Raw genomic sequence first — 17,755 nt, forward strand, 5'->3', positions numbered from 1 at the left:
GGGTCATTAACATAACAAAGACAACTCATTCCCAAATGAGATTATAACCCAAGGCATTGTTGTTGTTGTTTCGTGCCCTTGAGTCAGTTCTGACTCATAGCAACCCTGTGTACAACAGAAAGAAGCACTGCCCAGTCCTGTGCCATCCTCATAATCACTGCTATGTCTGAGCCCATTGTTGCAGGAACTGTGTCAATCCATCGTGTTCAGGATCTTCCTCTTTTTCACTTTACCAAGCATGTCCTTCTCCAGGGACTGGTCCCTCCTGATAACACAAAGTCTCACCACCCTTGCTTCCAAGGAGCATTCTGGCTGTACTTCTTCCAAGACAGATTTGTTCATTCTTCTGGCAGTCCATGATATATTCAATATTCTTTGCCAACATCGTAATTCAAAGGCATCAATTCTTCTTCCTTCTTCCTTATTCATTGTCCAGCTTTTGAATGTATGTGAGGCGATTAAAAACACTGTAGCTTGGGTCAGGAGTACCTTAGTCTTCAGAGTGACATCTTTGCTTTTTAACATTTTAAAGAGGTCTTTTTGCAGCAGATTTGCCCAATGCAATGTGTCCTTTGATTTCTTCACTGCTGCTTCTATAGGCATTGATTGTGGATCCAAGTAAAATGAAATCCTTGACAACGTCAAGATTTTCTCCGTTTATCATGATGTTGCTTATTATTTATCATGATGTTGCCTATTGATCACAACTGCAGACACAGAGGTTAGGATTTATCACATATTTTGAGGGGACACAATTCAGTCCATAGCACTAAGCATAACATGAATGGTAGTCTCCCAATAATCAATCAATTGTTTTTTTATGAAAGAAAAACCCTTTTGTTTTGGGTTAAGATTTGGAGGGTGATAAGCCAAAAAGATGAACCCATTTCTTCTGATTTACCCTAACTGGACTTACTGGTGGTGGGTTTTCTGGTGAGGCAGAACCTAGATCCTGGAGGAATAAGAAAAGTGGAGCAGAGAGGAGAACAGGGTAGAAGGGAGTCTTCACTCAAAATCTAGACCCGTGTGACACCTAGTTTGAGTGTAGTTGAGAGTTTTTCAGGAAACAGGCCTGGTGTTAGCTCTGAGATAGCCTAGCATATAGAAAATGAATAAAAGGAGAGGACAGTTCATTTGTCCTACACTTTCCCCTTTTAATTATGACTTGTGTGATAAAGGAGACCTCTGGGGATTTTGAGTTCACTGTAAGTTAAATCTGAGTGAACAATTCAGGGCTGCTAAAAAGCTCATTTGAAATGGGGCATTATCAATACAAGCCTAATTCTGGAGCAAGTAAGGTAAAGCGACCCTGTCCCAGCGTATTCTCTGTAGAGTAGCTCTAAAGAATTGTTATCTGGAAGAGGAGTTAGGCTCACTTACATGGCTTCAGAAAGCAGAGTGAAGACCAGTGCATGGTGGGGTGGGAGAGCATGCAGATTGTGGCTCAACTCTTAAAGCCCTTCTAACAAAATTAGTTCTCTGGAAATACAGTGGTCCACTCCAGGATGTTTCTGTTCGTGTGGCTGCAGGTGCTTGAGCAGAGGGTCCAAACCCCTTGGCAAGGACACATAGCTTTGGAAACCTTTAAGATCTTAGGTTTCTATGTGTGAAAGTTGTACCACAGGGCCAGAGGGCAGTGTTCACTGGAAGCAGGCACCCGAACAAGGTACCACAAACTACTATTTTAGAGACAAATGTCATTAAAGTTTAATATATCTTCTATAGGTTTGGATCAAAGCTGATGAAAGGAGAAAACTGTAAAATGCAAATTAAATCTAAAGTAGTTTACTCTTTAAACTCAAAGACCATACAACATATGCTTGTTTGAAATAAAAATGAGCTGAAATTTCTGAGTTAAAAGCACATTATTAAGTCAACTTTTGCAGCAGTTAAACAAAAAGCTTTAAAAATTAAAATGTGAAGAATTCTGTGAAGGAGAATGGTCGGCTGCTACTACTGGCAGATGGCCTGCTGTGTTTAGGACTTAGTTAAATACACTTCTCTTGTTTAAAACTAAGTGTTCTTTCCCCAGTTTGCTTAGTTCTTCAAAGGGGCCTTTGAAACAGTAGGAAACAAGCAGAAGTGATTCCTCGGCTACTGCTTTCCACAATACTTATGCATGTAGAAAAGAGAAAAGCTATGAAAATACTCTGTATTTTCCTGTCCCTCACAGGGGAATATTAGGGAGTTAGGATTCCCCAGGTGGAAGATCTGGGGGTGAAAGCTTGTCCCTTATGTTAACATTTTGGACTTGGAATTTCAACAGTTACTTTTCCTTCTCCTTTCACATTTTAGCATCCAGTAAAAAAGTTCTTTGTCCATCATATCAACACTACTGACATGGGTAATGCTGTGAATACAACAGTGATCATTAGCTAGCCTTGGCATCTAGAAGATAGGGTAGACATTTCCTCTGATCTTCACTTTATATCAGCCTTTTCTAAGATTCCAAAGATCTAACTAGGGATGCTTCCAGCCTCTGAACCTGCCACCCAGGGATGTTGGAATCATCAATCCAGTTTGATCTTGAGTAGCATAAGGAGCTAGGGCTTCTTACAGCAGCACTTTCTGATTTTGTGTTCAACTTCTACTAATCCTTTGTGTGTTTTTCATTCTGTAGATGCTGACTTTGTGTGTGAACGGACACTGAAATATTTTCTGGGAATTGCAGGAGGAAAATGGGTAGTTAGCTATTTCTGTAAGTACAATGTAATTTCTCCCCTCCTCCCTTTAACACTTCCAGAATTGCATTTTTACACCTAACATTTTAACACCTAAGGTTTTTGCTCCTGCTGAGTCTGAATTACCAAAAGGTCTTTAACGGTAGCACTAAACTGGGTTTATCTTTAATGCATATCGCTTTGTTCAGATAAGTTGGTGGTGTTGGGAAAATGGATTTCTTTTCAAAACCGATAGGACCTAATCTGCTCCTAGCAATGTTAGCATATGAACTAAGAATTTATATAATAGTGGACAGAAATCCATGTGCAGCAGGCACTTTTATAATATTTAAATTAAACATCAACTGTGTCTCCAGAAAGAAATCTCTGCCACCAGCCTTATTAAGGAGCTGTGGCTTTGTAGGGAGAGGACCTCTACTCAGGGTGTTCTTCCAATGGTCTTAAGTGAATCGCTGACTATCCATTTCCATGAAGAGAGCATGTTCTTCTGCTCTGAGTGACCAGTATTTTCTGTGATCTCTTTAGGGGTGACCCAGTCTATTAAAGAAAGAAAGATGCTGGATGAGGTAGGTACTTGATGTTACAAACTAGCCAGAGAGACTTGATGCCATGGAGTCAGATAGTCAAGGAAAATTGACGATGCTTCCTTCCTTCCATCAACGTACCACTTTCTACAAACTTGTCTTGATGATAGGGATCATCAAGAGTTACACAGAGCAAATCTGGAAATTCTCTGTGCTCCCTCTTTTGTTCTAGGTTTCTAAAGAAATAGTCCTTTACTGAGGGGGTGGAAAAGGAATTTATAAAGCAGAAAGAAAAGATTCCTCAGGATCAGAAACAGGCCCACCTGAATCTTACATACATATATCTTTGTGGAAAACAGGCTGTGCACTGTTGTTGAAAAATCCTTTGTATTAGTATGCAAATGTATCTGTTTAGAAATCAAATTCCTTCAAAGAGATGTTACACTTTATGATACTGAGAACAGCAAGAGGTAAATAAGATAGAATGTAGGAGGAGGAATAATTTTAGAACAGAGCCATCTAGGAGCTGCTGGTGACAACAGATCAGGCAAAATAAAATTATTGAAAGCAGTTTAAACTACTATGCTCTATTTGCTATGTTCATAATCAATTAAATGACATTTCCGCTGGTTGCAACTTTCATTGACTATTTATTGGGAGCCTACTATGTGCCAGAAACTAGGGATGTAGCAGTAAACAAGACTGGCCAGGTCTTTGCTGTGGTGGGGATTCATGTTCTAGTGAAATGTACAATAAATAGAATTCAATTTAAGATACCAATAAATGCTATGAAGAAATATACAGAACAGTGGGCTAGCTGTTGCCTGGGGGTGGGGGTTGGCTACTTTTGTTAAGTAGGCCTTTCCGAAGAGGTTGAGCTGAGACCTAAATGATGAGAAATAATCGGCCTCGAAAAATATTGGGAGCAAATGTTAAAAGCAGAAGAACAGCAAGCATAAAGGTCTTGAGGTAAGAATGAACTTGGTTTATTGAAAAAAAATAGGGCAGTATAACTGGAGAGTAGTAACTGGTGAAGTATGTGTAGAGGATGGAGGTTAGACCCAGGTCCGTTAGGCCTGGTAAGCCATGGTAAGGAATATGGATTTTATTCGTAGGGTGACTGGAGGCATGAAAATGGTAGAAGAGGTTGGTTTGGGATGTGTTTGGAGATATGACTTGCTAATGGATTACATTTAAAGGATGAGGTTAAAGAGAATTAGGATGACTTTTAGGGTTTTAGCCTGAGCATCAGGATGGATGTTTGTAATTTTAAATTAGATAAGGAAGACATGGGAGAGGAGCAAGGAACATGTTGGGATGGGGGTGAGGCAGGAATGGAATCAAGAGCTCTGTTTTAGACACGTTAATTTTGAGATTTATACTAGACGTCCAGGTGGAGAGGTTAAATAGGCAATTGGACACATTTTATGAAGCTCAAGGGTGTAATCAGGATTATAAATTTGGGAGTCATGTTCAAATAGAGGACAAATTTTTCACTAAAATCTTCTCATTCAAGACACTAGGAAATGTTAAGTGTTCTTTCACCTAATAACACCGTGTAGTTATGCTCATGCCTTTATTTTTCTTCATGATGCTCTTCATGGTCTCCCCTACAAGCTTGAGTTTCAATGTGAAGTGTTTTCTAAACATTCTTCCCCAGATTTCTCCCCAACCCCGTTATTCCTTATTCCCTCATCTTTGACCATAATTAGTGATTATGAAAAACCTGTAACTTTCTTCAGTGTATTAAATGTCATTTTGGTTTCATTTACTGTGTAAATCTCTCAACTGAAATCTGAAAAGCCGTTCTTTAGCTGTAATGTATAGTTGATTTAAGAGATTGGGAATTCTCCAGTTATCATCATAACAGCACTGTATTAGCAGTTTAATCTAAATGCTAAGTGAATGTTTTGAGAGAAGAAAAATGTTGAAAATTAAAATACATTAAGTCCCAGTGAGGTGAAAAGTGAATTGTTAATTTCTGCCCACAAAGTTTTATTCAGTGAATCGATTTTGGCAGCTGAGATGCTGGTCATTCATCCAGTCAGCCATAAAGAATGATTTTATTTTTTGATCAAAACTCTGCCTAGCACCTCATGGGACCGAGTTACTGGACTTGAAGGCTAGGGACCATAGCCTCGGAGGACATCTAGGTCAGTTGGCATAACATGGTTCAATAAGGCAATGCTCTACATCCTACTTTAATGAGTACTGTCTGGGGTATTAAAAGCTTGCGAGGAACCATCTGAGATACAACTACTGGTCTCTTTCCATTCGGAGCAAAGGAGAGTGAAAAAAACCAAAGACTGAAGGAAGCAATTAATCCGAAGGTCTAATGGACCACAGGAACCACAGCCTCTGCTAGCCGGAGACCAGAAAACTAGATGGTGCCCATCTACAAAAAATGTAAAGTAGAGCGCAAATTCATTAAAAAAGACCAGATTTACTGGCCCAATAATGACTGGAGGAACCCCCGAGATTTTGGCCCTTAGATACCCCTCTAACTTGGAACTGAAAACACTCCCAGAGATCACCTTTCACCCAAATAAGAGATGGGCCTATAAAATAAACAGTTGTACCAGTGAGTAAGGTGCTCCTTAGAACAATCACCTATATGACACCAAAAAGGCAACATCTGCCGAAGAGCAAAGATGAAAGGACAGAAAGGGGCAGGAAAACTGAACAAATGGATACAGGGAACTCAGGGTGGTAATGGGAAGAGTGCTGACACAGTGCGGGGACTGTAGCCAGTGTCACAGAACAGTTTGTATATAAATTGTTGAACGGGAAACTAGTCTGCCCTGTAAACCTTCACCTAAGGCACAATTTAAAAAAAAAAAACAAAAACCCTCTGCCTAGTGATACTGAACTCCTTAAATATGACATATCTGTACCACTTCTTTTTCTCTGACTCCTGTGGTTTGGGGTTTGATTTTTTTTTCAGTGTGATTTTGAAGTCAGAGGAGATGTTGTCAATGGAAGAAACCACCAAGGTCCAAAGCGAGCAAGAGAATTCCAGGACAGAAAGGTAAAGCCCTCCCTCACACCCATGCAGACAAAGACCTTACCTCACCCCTCTGTTCCAGCCCCCTGCATGGAAATGGTCTAATTCATCTTGTAAGGCTCTTTACATATTCATTGCTAGGGCACTAGCTAAATGCTTTCACATAGGTTCTTTTTTCATTCTCCCAGCCTAACAAGGTAAATAAGTATTATCTCCATTTTATGAATGAAGGAACTAAAAGTTATAGAAAGGCTGTATAATTTCGAGTTCAGTCTGGGGTTCAGATCTCAGCCAGTAAGTGGCAGAGCTGAAGTTTGAATCTAAAGCCTTGCTTTTTCTTTTTCAACATGGTGTCTCTCTCTAAAGCAGTGTACTAAGTTCACAGTGTGGTCTGTGGAAGCATAGAAGATAAGATGAGTAATAATAGCCTACATTTATAGAATGTTCACTATGGCCAGGGGCTGCTCTAAGCACTCAACTATATTTTAACTAATTAACAATTTTATACCAGTCTTGTGAAGTGGGTGCTATTACTATGCCTATTTTATAGATGAGGCGATTGAGGCTCAGAGAGGTTGAGTAAGTTACTCAGGGTCACACAGCTAGTGAGTGATAGAACTATAAGTTGGACCCAGGCAGTCTGGCTCCAGAGTCTGAGCTCTTAACAACAATACCACAGTTTTTGGAAAGTTATTGATGGCTTCACAGAAAAAAACAGTGGTAGATTATTCTTACAACTTGGCAAATGAAGCACTAGAGGCCCTGGAAGATTCAGTGACTTTCCCCAGATCGTACTGCAGCAGATGACGTAGCCAGACAGTGTCCTCTCAGGAAGGCGTCTGGGCAAGATGGAACACCTGCCTGTCGGGCCTGAGCACACTGCTTCTTATGTTCCTGGTCTGCATTTCTTCCTTTTTAAGTGCACCACTGGGCATTTCAGAACATCCCCATCCAGGGCACCTTCTGCTCCTTTACAGAAACTTGAGAGGAAATGAGTAGAGATGGTTTTTTAAGGAAAACTGCTTTGAGAGATGATCACAAATTAAGCCCTAGAGCTCAGAACCCTTGAGGTCAGCCCTCTCACCCTCTGAGCTTATCAAAGTGACTGTCCCAGATGCCAAGCAAAGCTGCCACAACCCCATGGGAGCTCTGTGTGAGCCAGCCCCTGGATGCAGGGCAGAATTCGTACCAGATTCCTCCCTCCTTCAAAGGAAAGTTCAGTGCTTTGGGTTTTTTCCTGCATTCAGGACAGCAGTGATGGAAAGTGCCTGATCAAAGTAATGATGTTCTGAAGATACTAAATGTCATCATGGTATTTTCCTGTGGAAGAGAAATGTATTGGTAGAGATGAAATTCCACATTTTTCATCTCATAACTAGACATCCTCATCCGTGAGTGTCAGCCTGGATGTAAAAATTCCTCATCTTTTGTACTTTTCACAGCAGCATTTGGCTCAGCTAGCTGCCTGGGGAGAACTTCTAACATTATGAACATCTAGGCCCTGTTGACAGTTTGGGGGTGCAGTTTATTCACACAGATAGTGAGAATGGCACAGATGGAGTCTGTCCCTTAAAGCAAAAGCAGCCTTGTCCTGCTGTCCTTTCTGATTCCTGACTGTGGTTGAACGTATGTGTGAGGGGAGCGGGGTTGTTTGCTAAAAAGCCATCCATATGTTTTTAGTTTTCTAAACTTTATCCTGATCTCTCTTATTTGGGGCCTGAGGTTCTAGGCCTGGGCAATTTTCTTTTTTAGTGGAATGGGGAGGGAGGAAGAGGGTCAAGAGAATACAGGTTACCCAAGACAATATATGAAAAGATAAGTTCTATGAACCCACTCAAATGACTCAAATTTGGTTTTCTATTAAATGATGTCCAACTTTTTTCCTAAGAACCCATGCCAACGTATGTGCAGGAATTTGCACTGTACAGCGTGGTAGCTGCCAGCCATGTGGGGCTGTTTAAATTTTAATTTTAAATAATTCAGATTAAATAAAATAAGAAATTCAGTTCCTCTGTCACCCTAGCCACATTTCAAGTTCAATAGCCACATGTGGCTCATAGCTACTGTATTAGCGCACATATATTTTCTTCAGCACAGAAAGTTCTTTTTGGGCAGTGCTGTTGAGCACTATAATTGGAAGAGGCCCCTGGGAGGTGCAGTGTAATCTGTGTCTTCTGAAAACCAGGCAGTCAGACTAGCTTAATGAGGAGAGGCAGAACCAGGCTTCACTTCTAGTTTTAAAAACTGTTTGGGCCACCTGATGGAACAATGACCATTCTGGAGCGGTGTGAAGGAAGCAACAGATGTTCGGGGGCCAGAAAATAGAGAAAAAAAGGAGCACATATGCATAAAATAAGCATAGACCTCTCTGCCAACTGGGGTCATGTTGATATTGATGTACCAAATCTGGGTAAACATCACACTTCAGCCAATTGCTTTGAATTTCTTGCCATCCAAGCCTTTTATTAAACATGAAGGAAGATCAAGTTGCGTCCCCCTCTCATCTCTAACAAGAAGTGAAATCACCTGCATGGGTCATCAGGAAGGAGCCTGGGCCTGATTAGTAACAAGATGAGATGCTGAGCCCTTGAAATAACTGTATAATATAGATCGACTACATGCATATTTCAAAAACGTCTTCTGAAGTCCCTTAGTGTTCTGGACATTGGACTGTCTTTCAGAAGTAGCAGCAAAAATCGTCAGGTGGTTAAAAAGAAAAGTTCTTTTCTGAGAGCCTCTGTATATTGTTTTTTTAAAACCTCATTCTCTATTATAACAAGTACTCCTTTCTCTCCATCTCTCCCGTCTTCTCCCAGATCTTCAAGGGACTAGAAATCTGTTGCTATGGGGCCTTTACCAACATGCCTACAGGTAAGAGACTGGGAGAACTGCAGAAACCCAGCACTCGCCTTTCCCTTACAGAGAGAAGTGTTACAGAAGAGATCACCTTGCCTTGGTTTTGGTCTTATGAGGGCTGTTCAGATTGGTGAGATGTTCTAAAGGTTATTCTGTTTCTCTACCACCATCCAGGCAAAACTGTACCTAAATTTTGTCCTATGGCAAAAAGCTAGACCTTGCACCCTTTCTCAAAATACAAGAAGGCAGGCAGCAAAGAGGGTCTAGGACACAGTATGTTCTTTTTTCAGATATACTGCCCATTTGTTTTGAGAAAAGGGAACTAATAAATTAGGGAGAAGATACCTTTGGTCTTGTAAATGTCAAGAAAGAGCTCTGCTTTTCCTGAACCATCTTCATTTGATACAGAGAAGAAAGCAGAGCTGGATAAGCTCTGTGGGCCCGGGTCCCCACACAGGCCCAGAGCAGGGCAAGACTCTTGATGAACATTTTCTAATTAAATCTGACACTGAATGTAATGTTATGTTTAGGAATGCTGTGGGGCTCAGCTCTGGAGTCGTGCAGCACTGAGACCCTGGTGTGTGTATAAATTTGGTTTGTTCTTTTCAAACAAAGGCTACCCACCTTTGCCTCGTGTGCCCCCACTTCCGCCCCAGGGAAGCAGGTCCTCTTACTCCTCAGAAGAAGACCATAGCACTCTGGTCAGGGACAGAGGAGAGGCAGCAGGAGAGCCTGGCAAAGTAATTTTGCTTCTGTCTTCTTTATTGGTTATTGATTGGATTTTTATGAAATTTCCAAGTGCCACTCAAGGACTCCTCAGTGTTCTTATACTTTGGTCTAATGAAAACCAGGGCCTCTAGCAGGTATCATTTTCAGGGAGTATCAGCTGACTTCACTCACTAGGACAAACAGGAGCATCTTAGCAATCCCCAGAAATGGGCTTATAGAAAAGAGCAACATGCATGGATGGTTTGATGTGCACACCCAGACGTGCCTAGAAGGCCCACTGGTAAGTTCTGCTGCTGCTCCAGCTGCAAGTGGAACATCTCTGCACTTTCTTCTCACTTCTATTCCCCCGAGCTGAGCATGCTGGTTCCAGTTCAGCATGTAGGCTTTCCCCACCAATGTGCTGACTCTTTGTCCAGGATGACGTTTATTTTTTTGCCTGTATGAATTATCTCTCTGTCTCTTGACATTTATACTGATTACTACCAAGTATGGTGCTCTCAGTGGCCATGATTATTAATTACCAACACAGAGTTAGGAGGAAGAGGGTGCTTTTTCCCAACAGTGTCTTAGCCAGCAATGTAGCAAATTAATGAAAATTAGATCTTGGATTTTTTTTTTTTTCTTTCAAAGTGTTTGAGAGATTATCAAATCTGATCTACCAGCATGCCTTATGAAGGACTGAAAACCAGAGTAGATGGCATTTCAGAATCCCTATACCTAGTGTCTTAGTTATCTAGTGCTGCTATAACAGAAATACCACAAGTGGATAGCTTTAAAAAACAGATTTATTTTCTTACAGTTTGTTTTTATTGTTGTTGTTAGGTGCCATCGAGTCGGTTCCAATTCATAGCAACCCTATAGGACACAGTAGAACTGCCCCATAGGGTTTCCAAGAAGCAGCTGGTGGATTTGAACTGCCAGCCTTTTGGTTATCAGCCAAGCCCTTAACCACTAAGCTACTAGGGCTCCTTCTTACAGTTTAGGAGATTGGAAGTCCAAATTCAGGGTCCCGGCTCTGGGGAAAGGTTTTCTCTGTCTACTCTGGAGGAAGGTCCTTGTCTCTTTGAGCTTCTGCTCCTGGCAATCTTTATGAAGCTTGGCATCTCTCTTCCCCCATCTCTGCTACCTAGCTTGCTTGTTTAATTTCTTTTATATCTCAGGAGAGGTTGACTCAGGACATACCCTATACTAATTTTGCCCATTAACATAACACAGACAACTCATTCCCAAATGGGATTATAACCACAGGCATAGAGGTTAGGCTTTACAACACATATTTTTTGGGGACACAATTCAATCCATAACATCCCACCCTTTGACCCCCCCACCCAAATTCATGTTCTTGCCACATGTAAAACGCATTCAACCCATCACATCATCCAAAAAGTCTTAAATCCACTCCAAGTCCAAAATCTCATCTTCTGAATCATCTAAATCAAATATGGGTGAGAGTTTAGGTATATTCCATCCTGGGGCAAAATTCCCCTTCTTCTGTGAACCTGTGAACTCTGGACTACAAGTTATCTATTTCCAAAGTACAATGGTGGATCAGGCACAAGGTAGATATTTCCATTACATATGGTAGAAATTGGAGGGAAAGAAGGGATAACAGGTACCAAGCAAGTCTAAAACCCAGCAGATCAATTTACATTAGTTCGCAAGGCTTAAAAATAATCCTGTTCTTTAGGACCATCTGGGCAAGGGCCCCGACCTCGACTCTGGGTGTTGGCCATGCTCTCTGGATTCCAGGTGGGGGCTCCTTGACCCTGGGCTTCAGCTCCACCTTCCAGGCCCTCTGGGATGGCAACTCTGTTCCCTCGGCTTTGGGTGGCCCCATTCTCCTAGTCCATCTGAGTGGCGACCCCAGCAGGCCCCATTCTTCTGCCCTTTGGGCATGGTACCCCCCCCCTCAGTTTTGGGCAGAGGTTTCATCCCCTTGGCACACCTTAATGGCAGTACCATACTCCAGAACCCAGTTGACAAAGACCTCACTTTTTGAAACCTGGAGGCCATGACTCCATCCTTTGAAACTAATGCAACCCTGCTTCCCATGCTCCTTCCAACAGTTCTGCTGATCTCTGAGCTGCTCCAAAGATGATCTTTTTTTTTTTTTATTGGAGGACAACAGATGTAGCCCCTTTGGCCTGTTTCCTGCCTGTAGAATTCTAAGAGGCAGACAGCTTTCTGTCCTTTCATCGTTTCTGTCTCCTTCAGTCTAAGGTGATGGGTTTTCTGCTTGGCGGTTGGTTGGATTAAGTCACAGGCTTAATCTCTTTAATAAAAGATTGTGTAGCCATGTCCTTGGTGAACATTCTAGGACACGTGTCCTTAGTTTGTACAACAGAATATTCCAAATCTTTAAGGTTTGTTTTCATTTTGCACAGTTCATTTTTAAGTCCATCTCTTTCCTCTCACATTTTACTATAACCAGTAAGGAGACACCATCGGGCTCCTTTAAGATCTTACTTAGAAATCTCCTCAGCCAGATATCCAAATTCATCACTTATAAATTCTGCCTTCCACCAAAGATTTGAACATAATTCAGACAAGTTCTTTGTCACTGCATAAAAAGCACCGCCCTTCCTCCACTGTACAATCACATGTTCGTCATTCTCTTTTAAAGCCTCACCAGAAGTACATTTAAGGTCCACATTTCTAGCAACATTCTGTTGATGGCGCCATATGTATTCTCTAAGATGACAGAGACTTTCTCTATGGCTCTCCTCGCTTCCTTCTTAGTCCTCACCAGAATTGCCTTTGACGCCTATAATTCTACCAACAGTCTCTTCAAGGCAATCTAGGCTTTTACTATGAGGCACCTTAAAACTCTTCTGGCCTCCATCCATTACCCAATTCCAAAACCACTTCTACATTGTAGGTATTTGCTAGAGCAGCACCCCCACTTTTCAGTACCAAATTCTGTCTTAGTTATCTAGTGCTGCTATAACATAAATACCACAGTGAATGGCTTTAACAAATTTATTTTCTCACAGTTTAGGAGGCTAGAAGCCCGAATTCAGGGTGCCAGCTCTAGGGGAAGGCTTTCTCTCTCTGTCAGCTCTGGAGGAAGGTCCTTGTCTCTTTGGCTTGTTCCTGGTTCCTTGGAGATTCCCATGAGTCTTGGCATCTCTCTTCCACCATCTCTGCTCACTTGCTTGCCTGTTTAATCTCTCTTATATCTCAAAAGAGATTGACCCAAGACACACTCTACACTAATCTGTCTCATTAACATAATAAAGACAACCCATTCCCAAATGGAATTGTAACCACAGGCATTAAAAAAAAAAAAAAAAAAAACCTGCTGTTGAGTTGATTCTGACTCAGAGCAACCCTCTAGGACAGAGTAGAACTGCCCCCATAGGGTTTCCAAGCAGCAGCTGGTGGATTTGAACTGCTGACCTTTTGTTTAGCAGCCATAACTCTTAACCACTATGCCACCAGGGCTCCTAACCACTGGCGTAGAGGTTAAGATTTCTGAATATATTTTGGGGGGACACAATTCAGTCCATAACACCTGGTAGGGATTCTAGTTTAAGGTCCTTCTGTCTCTGGGGCAGAAGAGATGGGGGACTGTGCCACTGAGAAGTCTTGCTGTAAGCCTTCATTCAGATGGGTATGGGGTAGAGGGCCCAGGTTAAATATGTAGATTACTGTGGTAATTGTAGGTCTAAATGTCCTATTTAGATCAACTGGAGTGGATGGTGCAGCTGTGTGGGGCTTCTGTTGTGAAAGAGCCTTTATCATTCACCCTTGGTACGGTAAGTGTTTGGTGCCCTGTCAAAAGGAAAAGACACAATATTCTCTCCTTCGATTGAGCAGGGCTGGCACCGTTCAGTCCCTGTGGACCCCTCCTAATGTACCCTCAGAAGCCTCCCTTCACCCCCCAAGCCTCTCCAGCCATGCACCTAGGCCAGACTCACTCCATCTGTAAGAGATGACTAAGGAACTGGGAGCTATGACTGTATCAGATACCAAGGGAAGACTCTTTCCTCTCCCCATTGTGTGGCTGCCCCAGAAGAGTCTTCTTCAACAAACCATCAAGAAATAGTGAAGTGACTGACTGTTCCAAAAGCCCTGCTCTGACACCCTCAATTCTGTTCTCTGGGGATACAGGGTACTCACCCAATTGTGGTCGTGCAGCCAGATGCCTGGACAGAGGACAGTGGCTTTCATGGTAAGGTGCCTGCATGCGTGTGTCATACCGGCTCCTGTTGGATTGGTGTAGTTCACCACAGGTTACCCAGTGCTTGATTAGCACAGTTCCAGCACATCCTAGGTGTTCAATAAATACTTGTTGAATGAATGAGTGAGTGAATGAATGACTAAAATGTCTTTTCTAAACTTTTTGCTGTTTGTTTTGTATTATAAAAGTAATGCATGAGAATTGCCATTGGGGAAAGGGAGGTTAAATACGAATGTTCATCACAGAAAGCATAAAAACGAGAAAACAATCGCAGTAAACCCACCACATGGAGATAAAGCCCCATAAGATGTTTCCATGCACATGTGCGTGTGTAGATACGTATATGTACACACACGTATTTTACACAGATGGGATTGTGCTCATCATACTGTTCTGCTTTTTCACTCAAGATATTGCAAGCATTTTTCCACATCATTAAATCTCAGTGCTGTTTTGCTCTCTCCGGTGGTTTTGCCTTTAACGGATTGAAACGCATATTAATAAAGTTGCCAGAGGCTTGAGGCTTTCACCAGCAGCCACTCCGCAGGCTTCTAAGTAAGATCCTGTGTCCTGAAGCATTGCTTAAGATCAACAATTCTGCTCTGATCTGATGAACCCTAAGAACTCACACAATCCAGTCCCTGGAGTAGATTGAGGAGTCTGGCCTAGAAGAATGTGAATTGACACTAATCTCTGCTCGTGTTCTCTGTCTGCAGCGATTGGGCAACTGTGTGAAGCACCTGTGGTGACCCGAGAGTGGGTGTTGGACAGTGTAGCCCTCTACCAACGCCAGGAGCTGGACACCTACCTGATACCCCAGATCCCTCATAGCCACTACTGATTCCAGCCAGGCCCTGGGAGCTCCTCTCATCCTAGTGCTTCCACAGTCCCGGTTACTAAATATTTTATGTACCTCAGAGAATTTCTGGCTGTGTAACGGTCCCTTAAAGATTTTCTCCTTCAAGTCTCCCTTTGAAATCTGCCATGAGCACAAAAATTGTGGTAATTTTTCACCTGAAAAGATTTAGAACCATTTAAACCCCACCAGTCGAGCAAGATGGCTGATCCATTATTTATCAGCCCTATCCTGGTTCTAGGGCTGTTGGGAAACAGTTGGCTTAGGGCTTGGAGGCACACAGTGGCTTGGCCTCTAGAGAATATAACCGGTTTCCTAGTTTGTTTCTCTAAAACCCGTAGTGTATAGATACCAAGAGTCAGACCTTCAACGGAAGGAGAGTACTTGGGGATTTATGATGTGACTTAAAATCAGAACAGTCCTCAGACAGCTCTCAAATGTTGGAGTGGAACACTGGGGATGGAATTCAGAGGCAGACAGTGGGTATGAATATGGAACGTGAGGATTAATTATAGGATTGGGGAGTTGTGCTGACCCTGGTCTCCTCCAGAAAGTCTGGGTTATAGTTGCTAGATTTCTAAAGAACCTGTTAGCTGTGATGTGCCCTGAAACAGCAGAATCCTTCCAAAAACCTGCATCAAAAGATAATCTTCTAATTCCCCATTAGTAGTAAATAAAATGTTACTGTAGCTCTGATATGTAACCATTCCTTTTAAAAATATAAGATCTTTGAGATGAATATTTCATGTCTATAAAATGATGGATCCCACCAAGGAAAGCTATTGCTTTCCTTGAGGTAATTTTTTTTTCCTTTTGCTCCCTATTGCTGAACCATACAGCTTCCTAAATAATTTTGCTTGCTGAAGGAAGAGAAAGTGTTTTTCACAAACTCATTATCCAGGACTGTTTATAGCTGTTGGAAGGAGTAGGTCTTCCCTAGCCCCCCAGTGTGAGGGCAGTGCAGACTTGATTGTACAAAATATGTTTTGTAAATGCTGTTCTGTTCACTTGCAAATAAACTTGGTAGCAAACACTTTCACCGAGCATCACTGTTCATGTGACTTATACCTGCAGACTTTCTCAGAGTCTTTTCAGTGTGCTTCAGTCTCCTCATCTGCAAAATGGGGATAATGGTAATACCTACCTCCTGGGGTTATTGAGGCAGCTTAAGCACCTATTATATTAGGTTACCATTGCTGCCATAACAAATTGTCACGTATTTAGTGGCTTAAAACAACACCCACTTATTATCTCACAGTTGTATAGGTCAGAAGTCCGAGTTGGCTCAGCTGGTGTCTTTGTTCCTTGGCAGGCTTGCATTGCTTCTAGAGGTTCTGGGGAGGAACTTGCTTCCAGGGTCATTCAGGTGGTTGGCCACAGTTAGTTCCTTGCAGATGTAGGACTGAGATCCCCATTTCCTTGCTGGCTGTCAGCCAAGGGTCATTCTCTGTGTCTAGAGGCCACCCATATTTCTTGATTCACAGCCACCCTACTTCCATCTTCAAAGCCAGAAATGGCAGGTAAAGTCTTTCTCACATTTTGAAACTCTCTGACTGTTGCATCTCTAATTCCCACCAGAGAAATTTATCTGCTTTTCAGGGCTCCTGTGACTAGATTGGAAACCCTGCTGGCGTAGTTCGAATCTGCCAGGCGCTCCTTGCAGTTCTATGGAGCAGTTCTACTCTGTCCTGTAGGGTCACTATGAGTCAGAATCGACTTGACGGCACTGGGTTTGGGTTTTTATTTTGGTAACTAGATTGGGCCCACAGAATAATCCAGAGTAATCTCCACATCTCGAAGTCCATAACCTTAATTACAGCTGCAAAGGCCCCGCACAGCAGTACCTAGATTAGTGTTTGATTGAATAACCCAGGGGACAGGATTCTAAAGAGGAGACCTTGAGAATTCTGCCTACCACTCCCATTTAACAAGCTTTATCCACCGACAACTCTGTATCATCATTTCCTGGTCCTCACACTGTCCTGAGATTGGAATCCTCTGAGGCAAAGAATGAAATCGTCAGCAAAATTCTGTACTGCCGTATTTGTAGGAGGGTGGGGGTGAAGGAAGAATAGAGAAAATGGAGCTAACTGTCACCATTTATTATATCTTTAGCTGACTGACTTCATCACAGCCCTATGAAGTGGGTATTTATCACCTCATATGAAAAATGGGAACTGAGGATCAAATTCCTTATTTGTCTAAAATTTAGCTCAGGGTTTGCACAGCTAATAAGTGACCACATGGAGATCAGAAGTTGTGTGCTTTCCACCTCATCACTCAGCTTTCCACCTGCATCAGTAACTGATCCCAGGACAGAGGCATCAGTTCAACCTCCAAGGGAATTTTGGGAGAGGAGTTGGTTGTAAGGGAAATCAGCACTCCCTTGTTTACCTTTTGTAGGTGATGGTAGAAGGCCATAGAAGATTTCTTCTGCCTCCCAAGTGGCAGCTCTGCCTGGGAGAGCAGCCCGATGTCAGGCAAGGGGCATACAGGATCAGGTCATAGCTGTTTCAATTTCTACTACTATCTGGCCTCCCAGCTTATGATTGTGTATCTTACAGTTGTCAAAGCCTTCCAGGTCACCCTCATGTATGCATGTCCTCTGTAGAGCCCATGCCAGCTCCTCTGCTACCTGCCAGGGAGACTAGGGGTCTCAGTATTAGCAGTAAAGGCAGGCAGGAACCGAGTGGAAGTGCTACCAGGGCCTGAGGGTGAGCCAGGCCTCAATGGGCTGTCCCCATCATTGATGGGTTAATAGGAAAAGCAACATCCATCTAGCATAACTTGCCTTTCCAGGAGTCCTGGAAAGGATTTTTTCTCTTCATGCCAGAGAAATTAAGAGGGAAAAGCAGAGGTAACTAAAACACATTAAAGAGTTTTTTGTCATTGGCCCTCAAGGTCTTCAAACAAATACACAGC

The 17,755-nt window shown here is 42.4% G+C and overlaps 1 protein-coding gene across 2 annotated transcripts in view; it reads left to right on the forward strand.

Moving 5' to 3' along the window:
* BRCA1 (BRCA1 DNA repair associated) overlaps window positions 1-15,572 on the forward strand; it is a 64,814-nt gene extending 49,242 nt beyond the window's left edge. For both annotated transcript variants that reach the window (XM_010594486.3, XM_003414270.4), the window contains exons 17-23: window positions 2,621-2,698; window positions 3,207-3,247; window positions 6,150-6,233; window positions 9,026-9,080; window positions 13,479-13,552; window positions 13,908-13,968; window positions 14,694-15,572. In XM_010594486.3, the coding sequence (XP_010592788.2) occupies window positions 2,621-2,698; window positions 3,207-3,247; window positions 6,150-6,233; window positions 9,026-9,080; window positions 13,479-13,552; window positions 13,908-13,968; window positions 14,694-14,818 (518 nt within the window). In that variant the 3' untranslated portion in view covers window positions 14,819-15,572. The remainder of the gene's footprint in view (window positions 1-2,620; window positions 2,699-3,206; window positions 3,248-6,149; window positions 6,234-9,025; window positions 9,081-13,478; window positions 13,553-13,907; window positions 13,969-14,693) is intronic.
* Window positions 15,573-17,755: the final 2,183 nt, after the last annotated feature.

The sequence above is a fragment of the Loxodonta africana genome, chromosome 18 (genome assembly GCF_030014295.1).
Source record: "Loxodonta africana isolate mLoxAfr1 chromosome 18, mLoxAfr1.hap2, whole genome shotgun sequence".
In the NCBI taxonomy this organism is placed as follows: domain Eukaryota; kingdom Metazoa; phylum Chordata; class Mammalia; order Proboscidea; family Elephantidae; genus Loxodonta; species Loxodonta africana.